The following is a 20,130-nucleotide window of genomic DNA, read 5'->3' as shown; positions in this document are numbered from 1 at the left end:
TACATTTTGGAAATTGGGTCCCTGGCTGCGGTAAGAGTTGGTGGTGGCTTAATATCCAAAAAATTGTTACTGTAACCCAGTTTTTCAAATTAATGGAATCTTGCAGATGGCAGCCAAGTGATGGCCCTCTTCTGACAGATGGCATACACCAGTGAAAAGGGGAGGCAATTTTAAATAATCCCTGCCCCTAGCCAAAGCTGCTCCAAAAGATCCCAACCTGGAAAAAGAGGGGTTCCTGAAAATTGCCTCTGTCAGTAAGAGAACATTAATTGGATACCAAGCACTCTGTACCTACTGCTACATTTGCTTTTGACCTCCACTAAGACATTCAGTGTTCTGAAGCTAGTGCTACTCTTTGTTTTAAGTTCCCTGTGGTCCTTTAGCAGCTAAACTGAACCACTAAACTAGTCTTTCAAAATTCTCAATTAAAGTGTTTTACTGGAGCTTAACTTTCATTCCAGTACACCTATATATAGCTTTGCTGCTGTCAGAAGCTACAGCCATTAGCAGGGCAAAGTCTCTTTCCTTGGAACCTTCAACTAGCTGCTTTATTATAATTATTGCCATATTCACTTTATAACCGTAGTGTTGCTTGATACGGCTAGGTAGGCCAGAGGTGAACTGTTGTGGAAATGCTACAGTTAGCTAAAATGCAAAAACATGGAAGCGGGCCAATAGAAGCCTGGAAAGATGTAATTGGATACAAGCACTTTGTCAGACTGAATGCTAAAAGCAGGCAGCAATGTTAATATAACCAACCCAAAGACAAGACAGGTGGATAGTCCCTGGGTATTCAAAATGGCTGTTACTTGTTGTAACAGAAGCATGTTGAATCAGATTGGTGTTGTGCCCTGTGGGTTATAGGGAATACAAATTGACGACCCGAATCAGTGCGAATGCTACAGCAACCTCTGTACCTGAAACATAGGGTTGGTAATAGTTTGCTCCCTGTAGTAAAAGGGAAATGCAACCTGGAAGAACCTGTTTTGTGTAGCTGGAGAAAACTTGACACATCACAAATATGGATCTTCCAAAGCAATACTGGGGTAGGTGAGGTTAGTTGTTGAAACAGACTTGAAAATAAAGAGGTAAGAAGTCTCAAGGGTTTTTATATGCAAAGGTGCTAGTTCCTGCTCTCTGGCCCTTTCCTAAGGAATGTAAACAGATACCAAACTCATGGCTGTTCAAATATTCAGTTGATACTATGATTGTATTACAACTGATTCCGAGGAAATGGGAGTTAGTACCTACAGCTTGATCAGTACTCAGGCTTTGGAGTTGGAGATCTTCATCTGAAACTTATTTTGGATTACTGAAGGTAAACATTTTATAACTTAATTCATTTTCTAGTTGCCTGACTAGAGTGGATATCTCTGTTCCTGAGCAGCTGCTCACCGCTATGGGATCTTCACCTGTGCACCCATGTTAAGGCTAACCTGCCCCCCATGACAAGGTGAGACCGGTAGCACAGCCATGCCCTTCTACACCAAGATAGAGGGTGAAAGGGGTTTAAGAAGCAGCCTACCTGGTGTGCAACATAAAAACCTTATCAGAAGGATGCGATCTGAAACGCACATATACGCAAGCACTTTAAACCCGATACAAACGGGCATATTTAGAAGCAAGCTAGACTGTAGCAAAGGAGGAAAGAAATGGCTTTTGTAAGAAACAATATATTTTATTTTTCTGACACCACAGCCCTGGCAAGTGGTTTTGTACCAAATTTAATGGAGGTTACACAGAGAACGTTTTACGCTGGGGAACAAAAAAAAAAGATAGCCACAAAAAAAGGTCAGGATAACTTTTAGTGTCTGTTCCACTCCCACATTAATAAAGTCACCGGGGGGGGGGGTGTCCTAAGAAAAGGAGAACGAACAGTAAGACTACTGTAGTATGTAACAGTGTCAAAGTCCAGCCTCCTCCTGAAAGTAGCAACACTCTCAGAACGAGAAGGGGCTCTCCTACATATACTCCCCAAAAATAATACAATGTATTGCAGCTGCCAGAGGAGGAGACAGTAAAGGGGGGGGGGGGCAAGATGCCCTTTTTTTTTTTAAGAGTGGGAGGGAGAGACAAAGGTGCTCGACAGCACTCCATAATTTGAAAAATATGTCCTTAACTTATTTTTTTTTTAAGATTCCCCCTCACTGAACTTAAGTTCCTTTTGTGCTTTTCATTAATACTCTGCTCTGAGGTCGTAGTTTGGTTTTTCTATACATTGGAGTTGAAGGAAAATAGTCCAAAGTTCTGAAGATGGATTTTCCACCTAAAAGTAAACAGCCTCTCACCCCAAAGACTAAAGTCTCTGCTAAAATCCCTTTTACAATATAGTACAGTACACAAAAATACCCCCCCCCCCAAAATAACCAAGAGTCCTGGGAGAAGCCAGTCCAAAGGACGTAAACATACAGAGAGAATGGTGCAACTTGTGACAAATGGCAATTCTCAAAATACAGCTACAGATTCTCAAAGCAGGTGCCATCACAGGATATCCAAGTACACAAAAATAATTTTTAAAAAATAAATTTTAAAAAAACAACCTGTTAAAATGAATTCATTTGTTTTCAGGTAATTCCATACATTCGAGATTTCCCAAAGCATCCTCTGGTCTGTTTTTTTACCTATTGCATGGCCAAACTGTGCTCCTGGAGCTCTCAGGCAGCCCTCAGGACCTGGAATCTCATCTCAACAAGGATCGAACCATCCAGTCTTATGTAGCAGCTTAAAACATCATGTTCCCTGGATTTCCAGGGCCTTGGCTAAATCCTCCCATTCCTACATCAGCAGCCATTCCCCGGGGTCTCATCTGTGGAGGAATCATGATGTTCTGTTGGGGTCCTATCATGCCCTGCATTGACATCATCATACCAGGTGAACCCACAGGTCCCGGATGGCTGTAGAGCCCAGTAGGAGCGCGGTCCTTGCCTGGAATCATGCCTACTGGGTTGCTCATTAGAGTGGGCTGGCCAGGCATGGTTGGTTGTGCTGGTGACATCATCCGATGGTGAGGTCCCATCATGCCTTGTTGCAGGAAGGCAGGAGGTCTCATTGGGTTGTGACCTGGCATGGATGATGCTCCTCCAAGAGAAATATCAGGTGCGCCCACCGGCCCCCCCATGCCAGCTAACGCCAGCCCCATTCTCGGATTCTGTTCTGCCATCATTCCCTGCATGTGAGAAAACCCAGGCCCAACACCCTGTGGCTGCTTGCGGCCCGGTACTTCCCCACGAGGGAAATACTGTAGTGTCTGGCTAGGCTTCTCTGATGGAATAATCCTGGACAGGTCGAATTCTGGTATTCCAGTAGCTCCAGGGCGAATCACTTCCTGCAGCTCCGGATCGGTAAAAACTGAAGGCATGTTGTTTCCTAGGACAGTGAAAGAATCGGGTCCTCCGGGACCTCCAGACTTGCAAAGTGCGGGATCCGTTGAACTTTGGGGCATGCTGGTGGGACGTCCCAGAGGTCCCTCACCGTGGAAGCTCATTCCAGCTGGGAAGTTGCCTTGTCCTCCACTCGGTCCATTATGTGGAAATGGCACCTGCTGGGGAGGGGACTGTACTGGAGGAAACCCCTGTGGGAAGCCCAGGCGTCCTTGAGGTACCATTGGTGGATCCTGGGAACCATGACCCATCATTGGATTGTGTGACATCAGGCCAGGGACCCCATGAGGAGGTATACTGGGTCCCATAGCATTTGGAGAGGGCATCTGGTTACTGTGAGTTAGAGGCTGCGTCATTCCCATTGGGCTAAGAGTTGGCATCGGGCCCACCTGGTTGGGACCTGAACTGCGAGGATTCTGGGGATTAATGCCCATTCCTAGAGAGAATGGGAGGGGGGAAAGGTTAAGATTAGAGCAAGTAGGTGATAATACAAAAAGCTTTCAGGAATGGCAAGTACTGCATAAATGACTTCTAATGTGGAAATGAGTAATCTATGGATAGCTAAATATCTCCTTGCTATACTACAGCCTCGCATAAAATAAGGACCACGTCGAAAGCACACCAACACAAAGAGGTTGTCCCAAATGCTGACGTATTTTCCATCAGAGACCGTTGCACATACTGGAATCTCTCAATACAAAGACAAATGTCAAAGGGGAGGTTTCATGCTGGTGAAAGTAACAACAATTGCTGAAATGAGGGAACGTTTTCCACTGTTGACTTCTCTGCCAAGGCAACCCGGTCACACTGTAATAAGGCATGATCAAGGGTTCACAGAGGACAAGGGAAGCCCCAAGTATGCCCTAGAAAACATCCACCATTTTCACCAGGGTGAATCAGAAGTATTACGCAAGCTTAAAAAGAATGGGGGTAACAATTTGGTCTTTTCCTTGAAGTATTCCATAGGTGACTGATACAACAGCAGAACAATGGAATTTAACCCTTCTCTAGAAGGGAAAACGATGCAAGTTTACTCCAAATCCTTCTACAAGAAGCCACTAAAGGAGAAGGCAGTTATAGGAAAGGTCTCCAGGAATAACATTGCCTACAAAAAGAGGGGGTCCAGAACAGAGGCAGAGGGTGTCATTCTGGAGTTGCTTGGCACAGCTAAGCTCCAAATCTTCCACAACCATCTCACTACATTTCACTGTTGTAGGATTCTAGTCACTTGAAGCGATTTATCTCACTATTTCCATCAGGTTGGTTAAAAGAGCAAAGGTGTGCTTTTTCAAAATAGAAGTACTACCACCTAAAGTCTAACCATCCTGGAACCTGAATCAAGAACCTGGACACACTTAATCTAAGCCTCAACACCTTACTGTGAAGAAGAGAAGTTGTCACTCTTCTAAGTCATCTTGACATAAACTCAACAGCTTTTAAAACTCCTCTTAATCCAATTGGAGTCAAACAAAATCTGACATCATTTCTCACTTCCTTGGGTAGAACTTGTTTCTGGGTTCTAAGAAAGACCCAACTGAAACAGCCACAAGCAAGTCACAGAACACACTACATCAATATCAGAATGATTCTTAGACTGGCAAGTGGCTCTCATGTAAGCTATGATAAAACGTGATCACTTGAGACACACAGAGACATAATCCCTAGTCTTTTTTCACAAATTATACTTGATGTAATAGTTTGCGCTATACTTGCAAGTCACAATGCTCCATTTTCAATGTGGATAACTACTGTTGGAAAGTTAAAATTGTGAAAAAAGAGAGAAGGGTATGATAATTTATGTAACTGCCTACATCAGCAGCCTCCTGCCAAACACTTGGGTTAAGTTACACAGGCTGTTTGCTGCCCACACCTTATGCTGTCCATCCTAGGTGAGTAGTTCCTGACAACTCAATTTCAGTGAGGCTATTTCAGTGTGTCACTGTTTTGCCACATGCAAGTTTCAATTTCATTAGCTTCTCCCTATGATATTCTCCAAACCACATGCTACCAGCCACAGCACACCTATACAGAATTGTTTCTTACCCGAAAGATTGTTCATAGGTGGCAGGTTTGGGGAACGTGCTGGAGGAGAGTCATCATCTGAGGAAGCCACAGTCTTGATAGCGTCATGGTAGAGTGGAGTAGAACTGGGCATTGCAAACTTGGACATCCGGGACATCATGATGGAGAGAGGATTTTGAGAGAGAGTAGGCTCTGGGGGCATTGTGTATGGACTGCTAGAAGGAAGATTTCCAGGAAGAGTCACAGGAGCAGCCTGGCTAACCGTTGAAGGGGGTGCACCACCTAAATAAATAAATACAAGTTAGCCTTTAACAACTAGTTGCCTTGCCTAGAATGCTTTGGAAGTTTCACTCAACAGCTTCCTGTTGGGTCTGGGTTAAATGCCAATTTGACCATATGAAACTTATTTATATCAAATAATATCACTGGTTAACCTGGCCCTGTATTACTGTCTACTCTGATTGGCAGCAGCTGTCCTCAGGCAGAGCGCTTTCCCCCCAGCCCTGAAAAAGGGAACTGTGCCCCTCCTTCACTCCCTCACCCCTCTCTCATGCATACCACAGTACATCAATATACCACAAGGCAACTGCTCCATAATCAAGCTGTCTGCAGTTTATTTAGTGCTTCATTCTCGATGGCGCACACGTTACCCTACACTATACGCAACAGGAAGTTCATTTTCAGCCACACACAAGGACAACACTTGTGTACCACAAAGTCCAGGTATCTGAGGACAACCAAGCCTTCAAGATGCTGTGACACTCTTACATTGGATGAAGAGGGTTCTGACTTAAGAGGCATCAATCATAAGCCCACAAGTTCACCCCCACTGGCTTCTCTGCCAATATACCAAATGCTCAGAGAAAAGCACACATCCCTAGAAGGAGTGGACTCTGGTCCCCTCTTGAATCCACTAAGACAACTGTATTGCAATGAAGTTGTTGTGAGCTGTCCCATGTGGTAGGCACTAAAAGCGTAGGATATAAAATTTTAAATAAATAAATTTCTGGGACAATAGCAAGCCATAACAGCAATAGCAACTACACAGCCCAGTCCATCAATGGTCTTTCTGCATAAATGAAGCTTGAGTGTATGTACATCAGGGACTAGATCTACTTTCTCCTGGTAACACTAGTCCCATAAGTATTTACAAGGATGGTACTATGATCTGCAGTTATGCACGAAATACACACTGTATTACCATAAACTGAATTTCAGACCTTGTTACAAAATAATTATATGAATCAGGGTATTCAGACAAATCAACGAAGAGGAAGAACTAATAAAAAAACTGCAGGAAAGGGAAGAGGAGAGGTTATTTTCATACTGGATCCTTCAAGCCATTTGCTTTTTGAGAGCCCAGGTGTCAGAATCTCAACAAAATGCTACTTTCCCTGCTAAATCCCAGTTTCTCAGCAATCTGGACAGCTCATTATCATCACAACTGCTAGAAAAACTATTTTACGCCCAGGAAATGCAACTACTATGCCTGGTTTTTTGTGTGCAGAACACCAGAATCTCTCAAGACTAGAATGACAGGCACTAACTGGATAATGCCCCTTGACATCCCTACCAGCCATAGTAGCTCCAAACATCCATGCATGCTTCATGCCATTCAGCAATGCCTGCTGCTGAGACAAAGGAGGGAGGACCTGGCTCACAGAGAGACCAGGAAGAGAGCAAGTGCCTTAAAAAAAAAAAAAGGCTCAATTTCCTAAATAGTGGAGAGAACAAACTTGCCTGTGCAAAAATGTACACCCTCCAGCTACCTAATGGTTGGAATCCCAACAAATAGAACAGTTACCCTGTGATGCATATATGAAGCAAAGCTGAACAGCTTGGGAGAGTTCAGAAGTTTAAACGCTATTATTAAATGTGCTGTTTCACATAAGAGCACTAACCAGCTTACTAAAAGTTCCATTTCTTATTCAACAATGCACCATGAGCTATCACTGCGTATTTTTAACACATGTCAGACAAGGTCAATGTTTTCCACTGTCAACCCAAGTCTCTCAAGCAAGATTTCATTCCAATTGTGATGGAATGAAATCAGGAGTGTCTGGATTTGTCTGCAGACAGAAGAAATGGCAGTGACTATGCATTGGCTGCAAATCCAGCTACCATCAACCAAAGCATCAAGATGAGAGAGGGGAGACGGAGAGAAATTTGTTCCAAATCTAGTGTTTTTCAATGCGGTCTCAAATGCTATTCTATAGTTTCAGAGTTATTTCTAACTCTTATTGAGTTTTATCAAAATGTAACTTAGATAATGTGTACTATTTGTCTAGAATAAAGTGTATGTATGTAGGTCCTAATAAACCTAAAAATGTTTTATCACAATAAAACCCATTGGAGAGCTGGGCCTCAGAGCTACAGGAGAACTCCAAAAAGAGGGGTGGGGGAAAGCATGCCATTGCAGTGATTACTCTGAAACAGTAGAGGGCAATGCAGTCAAAGTGTTGTCTTGGTTGCCTTCCTAATTCCTGGAATAATGTGATTTCACAGACTGAAGAGCTCCCAAGGCTGGCTCCATCAAACGACTGCATGCAAACATTGCGCACCTGGGGACTTCCTTTATTAGAACCTTGCAGGATGAGAACAGCCAGTTGACTTTAAGCTATAAATCTGAAAGATTCAATAAGACTTGCAATTCTGTAGGGCAAACAGGACCATGTGAACCAAGAAAGGGGCTTATATTTTGTGTAAAGGCAAAAACCATTGCAGAAATCAGCTGACATCTGTCTAAAAACCATTCACAGCCAAATCTGTGATCTAATGTTAAACCAACTTCCTCCCAGGAGGGGTCTGTGAAGCCAAGCAAGACACAAAGTTTACCAAATGCTGTTTACCATCTGAATTGTTCAGTGAGGACAACCCTTCACAAAATGTCATGGTTTCAGGAATTTATATGCAATAATCCTTACAGTACAAAAATACTACAGGAACCAGCTTGTGATATGCAAGAGAGCTGGTTCTAAGTTTCCATGGGAGGAACTCTCAAATCCGCAACAAATTTGCTTCAGAACAAGGCAAAGGAGTTTACTCCCCCGCCCCCCTTCTCACATCTATTCCACTTTGGCATATGAGGTTGGATCCAGACATGCATGCCCTTCTGAGAAACATCTCAGATCCAGCAGAGGTTCCTGCTGGAGGAAAGGAGAGCAATTTTTGAAGTCCCCCCCACCCCTGAGGCCTCCAACAACACTTCCCATGGTGTTCCAGAAGGTCCCTCAACTCCCTAGTAGCTACAGAAGAAACTGCCTCTAGCAGAGTGTTCTGCAAATAGAACTCAATTTACCCAACACACGATACACTAGTACAAAAGACTATGTTTCTAAGCTAGTGAGAGTAATCAGTTTGTGCATCCATCTCTTCACAGTTCAATTATGTCCATACATCAACTAGTACTATGACAATATCTTTACAGGGTTGTGCCCAACCCTTTACAGTCTTGTGCCCAACACAAAGCAGTTTAGGAGCGGAAAGTAACAAGCTAGCCTGCCAAGTCTGGTGCATCAGGTTGTCAATAAAAGGAATCAGAACAGAGTTTGTTTAAAGGAAAGGTAGCACCTTACTGACTATAAAGATAGTGAAGAAAAAGGATGGTAGAGAAGGCGAGCACAACTGACCTGATTCAACATTTCCCATCATGGCTGGTGAAGACATGGCAAGAGACGCTTTGTGGTTGGGGGGTATTCCAGGACTCTGCAGTGGGGGCTTTGGAGATGAAGTCCATCCAGGAGAAGGTGCAGGGAGGGACGGAGACTTGAGATGGACAGGAGAAGCGGCAGCAGAGCCCATAACAGGAGGAGATTTGATTGAAGCAGCAGCTGCTGCAGTCGGCCCTGCGAGTATCCCTGCCAGCTGGGATGGAGTCTGGGGGGACTTGAGGTTCCCGGAGGGCGAACCCAGCATGGGAGACTGGACCTGGCGCATGGTGGGGGACTTCAGTGGATTTATGCCTGGAGAATGAACCTGGCTGGCACCAACGGAAACATCCAAGGGCTTGCGTCCGAGGTTGCGTTGAACAGGAGGAGCTGTGTTGAGGCTGTTTGGGTTGCTGGAGGGATTCAGAGGTAGTGGTGGCATGTGGCTAAGCCGGTTGTTAGTCCTTTGGTCGGGCCCCATTTGTTCTCTGTGATTCCGAAGACCAACACCTGGGCCCTGAGACATAGGATGGAAAGGTCTCGGGCCCATTCCATAGTCCTGCTGGGGATGCTCACCAAATGGCATGGGCACCATTTTCTGCTGCGAGGGGAGTATCTCCGAGACACCTGGGCGCATTTTCATCATTTCCTCCGGGCCCACTCCAGCTTCCCTCATCTTCTGAGGTAACATTGGTGGATTGGAACTCATGTTGACATTCAGATTCACATCCCCCTTCATGCTACCAGGGCCCATCCCAAATTCCAAGTCCCTACCAGCTGCCATCTGAGGTGGCATCCCTTTGGGGAAGTCTCCCCTGGAGGGGCTCATGGACCCTTCAACCGGCATACGTGGGAAGATGGGGTTATTGCCGGGCTCCATGTGTCTTTGAGAGGGAATCATCCGGTTCATTTCCATGCCAGGCCTGATGCCTTCAATGCTCATGCCAGGGGGAAGTCCTAGCTGTTTTTCTGCCAGCTGCTGTTGAAAGATCTCCTCAGGCAGGCCCTGAGGATTGGGGAACCTCTCCCCTCGCCCAGGCCCACTGAACACACCTTGCCCAGGAGGGAAGTTTCGGCCATCTGGCATTTTTGGCACATCTTCCGGCCAAGGGACACCTGAAAGCCCGGGTCTAGAAGTGGCGTTTGGGACATTGGGACCCTCTATGTCAGGGTTTATCATTCCAGCAAACCCAGGCAGCCGCATCTGACCACCAGGCACATTGGGATGGGGGGCCATGCCCCTTGGGGGCAGTGAATGGGACATAGTCATACTTTCAGGAAAGGGCTCTGGGCCCCCAGGACCCCAGCCCTCGCCTGGGGTCATCTGGTATGGAGGTGGGGGGCCTCTGACCAATCCTCGAGGCCCATGCTGGTGAACCATCATGTCTTGTAAAGAACACTGCTGTACAACCTGCTCCTGCTTCCTCCTCTTTTCTTCGTAGAACTCCTGTTGCAACTTCAGCCAGGCCACCTGCTCGGGGGTCATATGATCCAGGTGCTCTGGTCCTATAGGACCAGACTGAGAGTTTAAGGATGGTGGCCCAACTTCATCTGGTGAGAAGGGCATGTCTCGGTGCCCTGGAGGGCCAAAGGGAGCCCCTCCTTCTGTCCGGGGTCCTGGCCCTTTACCTAAACTTTGGGATTGAGCCATCAAGGCCTGGATTGGCCCTTCAGGCTTCTTTTGGGGACCATCCAGCACTCCAGAATTGGGCGGGGGAGGCCCAGCTTGGCCTCCAGTGAACTCCTTCTCATCTGGGAAAAGCATACGCTGAATATCTCGCAGAGTCTGCAGGGAACGTTCTCTATGCTCCAGCTGCTCCTGGGACAGTCCATCTGGATTTTCACCCATATTTGGTGGGTCCCCACCAGATACCTGCTGGTTGGGACCTTTAGGGTCCGCAGTGGAACTGTTACTTCCCTGGGAAACTGGACTAACGGCTCTATTACTGGGGGTTGAAGTTTGCCCAAATCCTTCAGTTTGTAGAGGGGTGGAGTTTGCAGGACTTCCTGCTGACATCACTTTACTTTCTAATCCAGGATTGTCCTGCTCAATAGGACATGGAGGGCCAGTAGGTTTGGGTGCTGGTGCCGGCACTGGAATGGGTGGAGTCTGCTGCATTTTGGCATTCTGGGGAGGAGTCTGCTCTTGAGAAGCAGGCAGCTGCGATGGAGCTTGGGGCTTTGTATCATTTCGAAGTGGTGGAATCTGAGTGTTCTGAAGAAAAAGGAAGACAAGTTAGTAATTTCACATGGCTCAAATGAAGCCTAGTTCTAGGGCAATAAGGAAGGCCAAGCTCTGAGTTCACCTTTCGCCAATCATGCTTTAACCACTCTGTCAAGCCACTGGCAGCCTCACCCCTCCTGCCCACACTGTCTTCTCCATCTGTGAAGTTACTTACCAAAGGTGCAGTGTTTCGTTCCACCTTGTTAGAGATGTTCTGAATGTGAAAAGATACAATGGTTTCCACTTGTCCTTTCAGCACAGCTTCTGCAGCCCTGAAGACAAACACAAGCAGCTGAAACATCACAGGGCATATCAGTCCCTGTCAACAAAAGTCTACACCCCTTTCTGTAATTGATAACATACTAGCTGTCCTTTTTCTTAATCGCTCTTCATAGAAAGATTCCAGGACAGTGTACGAAACTAAGTGAAATTCGCACAATCAAACAAGATACAAAACAATATAAAATCTTAAGAACTAACATCAGGATAAAGTACAATTAAAAAGAAAATAATCTAAAACCTATAAAACCTTGGCAAATGGGAAGGTCTTCCCCTGGTGCAAAAAGCTTGCTGGTGCCAGGCACACCCCATTAAAAATGGCATTCAAAATCTGTCGGTTACCATTCAGTAGGCCCTCTTCCTGTAAACGTAATATACCTCTACTAAAGAGGGCAACATCTAACGAAGATGTTATTTTATGATTTGATTGGTTTCTATACCACCCTCTATCAGGGTGCTTTACAAATGCACAATTAAGTGCCAAATTGTCCACAAGGCAAAACACAGTTTTTCATTTTCCTAGAAGGTTTCTCTTCCAACGTAGAACATACATTCATGCCCTTCCTCGTGTGATGTGATGGAGATACAGGTACCTATTTAAGCAGATATGGTTGCAAGTGGAAGCCATGAATGGATATAACTTGTCATCGTGCATAAGCAGCAAACAGAACTAAACCGGAGGCTGTGACTACTACATTCAATGTAAACTAAAGTGTCACTTACTTATTAGCCATCTCTGTTGAAAAGACATAGACCACTTTGGATGGAGTCTTCTGCATACTACCTGGCTCTGAAGGGGCCGCCTGACCATGAGAAGGCGTGGAAGATCTTGGGGCTGAGGCATTTGAAGGAGCCAAGGAGTGTGCAGTATGCTGGGACTCTTGCGATTTTGCATGGTCAGCAGAGCCAATATCTGAAACGGAAGTAGTGGAGAGGTCTCAGTCTCAAAAAAGATATCAAAATTCCATTCCCATCTTTCAGTAGCTCACTTAGTAGCACTTTCATTTTAGATACAGTACAATCATCCACCATAAGATTCATTTGTTCTGGCATTTATATAAGACAATTATTTCTTATGAATGCCCATCCTAATATTGACAGCCGGCATTTACAACTTCAGGCTTTTTCTTCCATTTCCACCACAACTTCTACTATTACACTTTGTGTGATTTAAAATCCAGTCATTCATAGTATACTCTTGTACATTTGTCAATTTCCACACATCCACAAGGAAAACTCTTAAGAGTATTTTGGCCTGAGGGCCACATTCATCTTTGGCCAATCCTCCAGGGTCTGCATGCCAGCAGCAGGTATAACAAACCTATACACTTTTAATGAAAACTTTCGTATGTGTGCGCACACAAAGGACATGTTTTCACCCCTCCTCAGCTGATCCATGAAGATTCCCCCCCCCCCCGAAACAGGAAAGGTGTGATTCTCCATCCTCATCAGGGTACCCTGCTTCACCCACCAAAATATTGTGCATGGTTCCTCCCCCCACCCCCCACCCCCACCTTCACCATTGATGCCAAAAGTCATTGGGATCTCGGGGGCAGAGAACAGATCAGTCACAACTGTTGTAAAAAAAAATCTGACTGGTTTCAAATCAGGAGTGTGTGTGGAATCCTCCACCGGCAAAGCTACTGAATTGTTCAGCTAGATAAAACACTTTCCCACAGTTTGCCTCAAACTGAGATGGCCTGCCCATAGTTGTTTAGATGTTAGAAGACATACTATAAATTCTACCAAGGTAAGGCTAACCTAGGAAAACTGCTCCCACCTTGACACACCAGCAATGACAACAGCACACAGGAGATTGTTCTTAGAAGCTTTACACCACTTCATTGCCTTTCCCAAGAAATACACTGGAGTCAAATCCTAGAGTCTATTCAAAATCAGTATAAAGCTGATGTGTAAGCAACATATGCATAGGCCAGAGCATTTTGGCTGTATAGATTTTCTCACCATATTTAGTGTAATATTTTCACATTTAAATTGCTCTTACATGAGACATGGGAGTTGGTTCAGAGGCTAAGTGAGATTCAAATGGTTTCCGAAACTTTAAGAAGTCCACACCACACAGTAATCAAGTAATAAAGTTTCAAGATCCACATATGGCGATACAAAACATTTTTTTTATATATTTTTTTGCAAAATATCATAAGCCAAGTAAAATGAGAAACAAGTCACGTATTGAAAAAAGTGCCGATGGGACAAAAAATGCCCTAATCTTCAGCTATGAACCAGTAATGATCAAAGCGCCCCAAACTCGAAGGTGCTGCGCAAAAATTAAATACACAACATAATCTCACCTGTAGGCTTGCAATCAAATAACAGAAGGGAAAGCAAAATGTAAAATAAAAGAGAAGAAGAGGAATTGGGGGGGGGGGCGCCAGATATAATTGCATGCTTCAGCTCGCTTGAATTCAGCTAGTGGCCCCTGTGAATCTCTTGAGCCCAGCAGCCTCAGGACTGAGTAGAATTCAAGCAAAGCTTGACACATTTGGGCTTATGTGGAGAGCACTGGCCACTATCACACGAATTATGTTAGCCACTGAAGACAGTCCCAAGCACATGTGATTTACATAAACAGCACTTCCACAAGTGCAACAACACTCGTAACATGAACAGTGCCTATGATATTCCAAGCAGAACAGGACTTCTGAGACTGACAGATTGGAGCTGCATTCTTGTAGTCTAAGACACCATACAGTAACAACAGAAAGACTTTCCCTACCCCAATCAAAGCTATATTTCAAGTGAGTGGAAATGATGGTCAACAATTATAAGCTGTGAAAATATCTGACTGCTCAGAGACCAGCCTTACTGAGCTGGGATATACAGGAACAAGCACTACTCTAGAGCAAAAATTCCTCTCTGGGGGCTAAGCTCCCCTTACTACTCCAATCGTATTTTGAAGTGGGCAAGGATACACAGCATTAACCTAGTTCTTCCCAACCTATGAAACAGACTATTTATCATCTGTCCTACTCCAAATTTTGTTTCACAAGCTATTCCTTTCCTTATAGGCCTTCTCTGAGACGACTAATGTTCCTCTATTGAGTTTTTAACCCTCTCTATCCCAAGAGGGTCTCAGTGGATTAACATATCTATGAAATTAACATGTCAACACAAAGAAAAAACAAAAATACCCACTTAAATATCCTGCACACAAACAACAGATTGTGTCGTTTTTGAGAACCAAAGCAAAACCCATTCTTTTAACACTTACAGAAATACAGGCTCAGATTTGATGGCTGCTCCTTATGCGACATTACATAATTCACTAGAGATACCCAAGCACAGAATACACTCAGATCGTGTCAATTACGAATGGCACTTGGGCCTTTTTATAGTGTGGTGCTTGCATTTAAACCTACGGAAAAGACACCCTTTTCCTGAGAAAATTAGCCCTTTGCCTGCAGTGGAAGAAAGGCCCACCGCTAGGCACGTATCAAAACTGACCACAGTATGCTGTGGGGTTCGTGGGACCTGCCTTCTTATCAAGCATATCAAACAAAACACTCTTGAAAAGACAAATTGTTTGCCTCTTTTTACACTTGAGGAACTATTAGTTTAAAAGGGGGTCACTGTGACAAGTTTCAGAACATGTGCTTTGGCAGGAAGCTGCTTTTTCCAAGTCTTCCAATCCAATTGTCAAAAATCTTCCTTCATGCCAATATACAAAACTGACTCATTTTGGCTGGTACAATTTCTAGGGTTCAGAGCAAGTTAAAAAAAAAATCACAGAGGCTCTCAGTAAAAGCTGGCACCCACTCATATTTCTGCCCCTTCACATGTAGACATACCTTTGATTTCAGATTCATCACTGGGAGTCCCAGCATCTCTTTGTTCAAATGAGTCCGCTGAAATGCTCCTCTCTCTCTTTCCTTTCCCTTTTGAACCATTGCCAGCCCCGTTTTTCAACCCCATGCTTCCTCCTTGTCCTGGGAGCACTTTTGGTGTGTGGCCCCCACTCTTGGGGTCGCAGGGAGAGGGCTGGGATTGGCCAGTTGAGCCCCCCTGTTTACCCTGGTTGGAGAATTTAGAGTCCAGCTGGGGGTTGCCAGATGGGGACATCACTGTAGGGGGACGGACCATCACCTCCTGCTTTGATTTGGGACTACTGGAAAAGAAAGGTGGGGAAGAAGAGTAATTTGTAATAAAAGGTATACGAATGCCAATTTACGCAGCAGTAGCCACCAGCTCAGCTTATTTTACAGAGCGTGGCCAGCACCGGTAAGTTAAATTCATCCACATGCATATTGTCCAGCAGTTATCTAAAAAAATGCCTTATTATCCAGCTTGAGGTATTACTACTTAAGCAAACAGAGAAAGGCAGCAACTACCCAGATCCTAGGAACCAGTCAGTCACATGGGGATGTACCTCTGTCACTTCTGTCAATAAAGACAATGGTTTCTATGTACAAAGACATGCCTCACACTAAGACCAGCACAAAGCAAATAAGCAGGGCACCATAAAGTTCACAATGCCACCCATCTGGATTCAAAGAACACAGCTCAACTGTCGGGGGGGGGGATGTTTTTCCATGAAAATTCAACTGAATTTATACACAACTCTGAATTTCTATCCATTACCTGCCAGCAGAATGTAAGTTTTAAAAATGCTCGCTTCAGTTACTTTCAACTGTTAGAGGCAAAAATTGCATCTTTCTGAAAACAAGTGCAAAAGAATATTGTAAAATAGCACTGAACTAGATTTCATCAGCACAGTAGATGTGGGGGAAATATATTGGAAAAAAAGAGCTGAATCTCAGAACTGATCCATAATTATAGTCAGCAGCCACAATGTATATGTAGCCAACTTGCATGAAGAGGAACACACCAGATCAGGGGTAGACCTCCCTGATAATGGAAGCTGGTCTGTAAGATCACTCAATTTCTTTGAGTCGTAGATTACTTGAAAGAGCTGTAAGATGCACATGAGTGGCAGAAGATATGAATCAGCTCTCAGATAAAAAGGTAAAGGTAAAGGTACCCCTGCCCGTACGGGCCAGTCTTGACAGACTCTGGGGTTGTGCGCCCATCTCACTTAAGAGGCCAGGGGCCAGCGCTGTCCGGAGACACTTCCGGGTCACGTGGCCAGCGTGACATCGCTGCTCTGGCGAGCCAGAGCTGCACACGGAAACGCCGTTTACCTTCCCGCTGGTAAGCGGTCCCTATTTATCTACTTGCACCCGGAGGTGCTTTCGAACTGCTAGGTTGGCAGGCGCTGGGACCGAGCAGCGGGAGCGCACCCCGCCGCAGGGATTCGAACCGCCGACCTTTCGATCGGCAAGTCCTAGGCGCTGAGGCTTTAACCCACAGCGCCACCTGCGTCCCTATCAGATACAATGTAATAAAAAAACCCCAGCAATAAAGTTGAGAAGGAACCTACCCACCCCTTCCACAATCCAGTAATACACACTGGGTACAAATTTGCTTCTGGGCACAATTCTTTTGAAACGGATTAGGTCCAGAATACTTCAAGGATCCCCTCCACTCATACCATTCCTAAGATCAGAAGGAGAGACCCTTCTCTGTGTCCCATCGAAGGTAGAAGTGTGGCTGGATAAGATATGAGAGGACTTGCTCCATGTCAACAACCAGATTACCATATTCATTTGGCCCATGGTTGGTCACTTCCTACACAGCTTTTCCCCCCAGTTTTCCCCAGAAGGCTTTTATAATATGAGGCAGATAATGCTTTTTTAAACTGCTAACTCTGCCTCTTTTGCAATTATTTTCAACCATTTTCATGAAACTGGTTTTTCTATATTGTAAGTTATCCTAAGTGGCATGAAGTTTGGGGTATTAATGCTCTGATAAACTAATAATAATAATAATAATTAAGAGATCTGGTTACCTCAGGCAAAATAGCTACAATTTCCATTCAATTTTGTGTTCTAAGGATGTTTCTTTGCACTTCTACTTATTTGGGGGGGGGGATGTTTTTGTTCCGTCTATACGAAGAATATGCTTGCCCCCTGAACACCAAAACAGAAGTGACATGGGAACACTTCCTCTATGTGCCAATATTTACCTTCCCCATAAAATGGAAGTGGAAGCACTGTGTGCTGTCAAGTGGAATGGTCAAAACTGTCACCCTCTCAAAGGCTGTTTTGTCAAATTAGAGGATTGAGCCAGAGATCCTCAATGGGGGCAAAAAACAACAAGAAAACATAAGCAACTACAAAATCAAGAACCTCAAAAGAGATTGCAAAAACATGTAATTTCTTATGAAATATCATATAAAGGCAGATAGAACCAGCACATGAAGAGAATTCTCCGTATCAGAATAAACTTGAATAGCACTCAGCAGATGAAACTCACATGACATGGGGTTCCAATTAAAGTACAGAAGGCAAATAGTGATTCATGTAATAATGCCACCAGAGAGACACATACAGAGAGGGAGAATATATATGTGTGTGTGTGTGTGTGTGTGTGTGTGTGATATTTACCTCTGGGCATTTCCTGATGGGGAATTTCTCACTTTGGGGTTACTGGAATGCATTGACAGAAATCCTAAGCACACAGCCACACGCACTGAGGGGGGCTTCTTGTCAAGTTCCTCTGTTGCTGCTGGCAGTTCTGAAGCACTTTCTGTCCCTTGCTTTCCTCAGTGCTGTCGGTCTGCTTGTCTTTTTCCTTTTTGCTTCTCTCTGTTGTTGCACTGGGCCTTTCCCTCTCGCAGCTCCAGCATTCTCCAAATGTGTGACTCCTGCTGTTGTGAGGAAGTCTCGCATCTCCAGGGCAAACTGAACCAAACCCAGTCAAAGAACAAAAAAAGACTATTAAAAAGGGGAGGAATCTAGAACTAAATGAGATCAGTATATGGCCTTTTTTTTCTCCACCTTTTTAACTGGAAGGGCAAGATGAGAAAGCTCAACCAGATGGAAGCTGAATGTACATTCCGATTATAAAATAAACGCTTTTCCGGCATTAGCTACGTAAGCAACAACCAGGTGTGCTAGATCTAACAGATGAGAGGGAGGAAGTTTCTCTGTACTCCAATCCAAGATCATGTACAAACACATTTATGTGTAGAGAAGCAAGTTGCTCGTATCAATCAGTTCAAGCTTTCTAAAAGTACTATGCAGGCCACATCACTGCAAAAAGATATAGCAACATTTTTAGAAGATCACACAATTATTAGCACATCTTAAAAACAGGTAACAATTACCCTAGTGAAACACAAGATGGTAATGGGAGGAGGGATCATTTCATGACTTCTGAATAATCAATATCCACCATCAAAATTACTGCATTGAAGTGCTAAGTATCCTATGTCAAAGTTGCTAGGCCCAATTTTCTAGACTACTGTCTATAAATACTATGTCTCAATCTACATTTAAATGAAAAGTTAGAAACATTGAACATTATGGTGTTTGAGCAGATTTTAACACAGGGCTTATTCATCACTACTATTAGTAAAGGAATCTAAAATGTTTTTCTTCTTCATGCTGAAGAGTTTTGGAACAATTTTCTATAAGATTCAATTTATTATCACAGTTTTTATATCAGAACAATTTTTGTATCTGAATGAAAACTAGATTACCAACCTCTAACACTAGATGATAATATTCAAATTAAGTATTTTTTCATAATTCATAAATTTATAAGCTATGAAGAAAGTAAAAGTATAAGAAAGTAGTATTTACTGGTCAGATTTCTTTGAAACACAGCAGTTTATTTTGAAAGCAAAAAACCCCTTTTGTGCTGCTTAAACATACTGCAAGCTTTTTCATATGACAATGTCGTAATACTAAATTTTGTCATTCTATGACACAGCATCAACATATCTTAATATCAGAAGATAGCATCAGGACATTTAAGTTCTTTTCCTCCTTCTACCATTCCTTCCTCAAATGCTTCCAGGTCTGAAGGAAGGAAGTCCTACAAATTTGGCAAAGGATCCCCATACTCGAAGTATGTAAGGCAACAGAGATTTTAAAAAGATTTATTATTTTTGGTCATTGCAAGGAGAGGACTGTGCCAATTAAATTTCAGATAAGGTCACAGGACAGCTATTACTAATGTTGATGCTTAAGAACCTACAAGAAATACAATCCAATCTGCATTAAAGAACTGTATTTTACATAAGCCAAATACAGAGTTATTGTGAGATCTTGTTCTCACAAGCACAGGACTCATTCTGCCTGAGAGCATATGCTAATGCCCACAAATTAGACTTGGTGGTTTTGAGAAACGAGACTTCTAGAAGCATTAGTAGAAGTGGACAGGCATGCTTATTTAAACATTTTGGATGTGCCACATCTGAATCTGCTGTAAGCCAGGCTGTATTTCTACCCCTTCACCCGTAAAACACTCAAACACAAGATGGTAGGCATGCTTTCAGTGAGGACAAAAGACCATAGCAGACTACACAGAATATGAAGCAGGAGATGAATTCAAACACTCCTGTCTACCACAAATCATCCCAATATAATGGGCACTAATTTCACTTATCAATCCCAAAAGGAAAAATTTTATTATTATTTTCTAGGTTAATGAAGCTAAAATGCAAGTCATCTTTTGGGACATGTTGGACAGGGCACATGTCTTCTAGAAAAGC

At 43.8% G+C, this 20,130-nt stretch overlaps 1 protein-coding gene across 5 annotated transcripts in view; it reads right to left on the bottom strand.

Annotated features, from left to right (window-relative positions):
• Positions 1–1,657: 1,657 nt before the first annotated feature.
• BCL9 (BCL9 transcription coactivator) overlaps positions 1,658–20,130 on the bottom strand; it is a 98,576-nt gene continuing 80,103 nt past the window's right edge. For all 5 annotated transcript variants that reach the window (XM_079974762.1, XM_079974763.1, XM_079974761.1 and 2 more), the window contains 7 exons: positions 18,017–18,313; positions 15,362–15,678; positions 12,276–12,465; positions 11,449–11,545; positions 9,032–11,264; positions 5,424–5,684; positions 1,658–3,816 (listed from right to left, as the gene is read on the bottom strand). In XM_079974762.1, coding sequence (XP_079830888.1) covers positions 2,723–3,816; positions 5,424–5,684; positions 9,032–11,264; positions 11,449–11,545; positions 12,276–12,465; positions 15,362–15,678; positions 18,017–18,069 — 4,245 coding nt within the window. In that variant the 5' untranslated portion in view covers positions 18,070–18,313 and the 3' untranslated portion in view covers positions 1,658–2,722. The remainder of the gene's footprint in view (positions 3,817–5,423; positions 5,685–9,031; positions 11,265–11,448; positions 11,546–12,275; positions 12,466–15,361; positions 15,679–18,016; positions 18,314–20,130) is intronic.

Source organism: Podarcis cretensis (genome assembly GCF_951804945.1).
Source record: "Podarcis cretensis genome assembly, chromosome: 4".
Lineage (NCBI taxonomy): Eukaryota > Metazoa > Chordata > Lepidosauria > Squamata > Lacertidae > Podarcis > Podarcis cretensis.
Note: the sequence above shows the minus strand (reverse complement) of the source record. Positions and strands in the feature narration are given on the sequence as shown.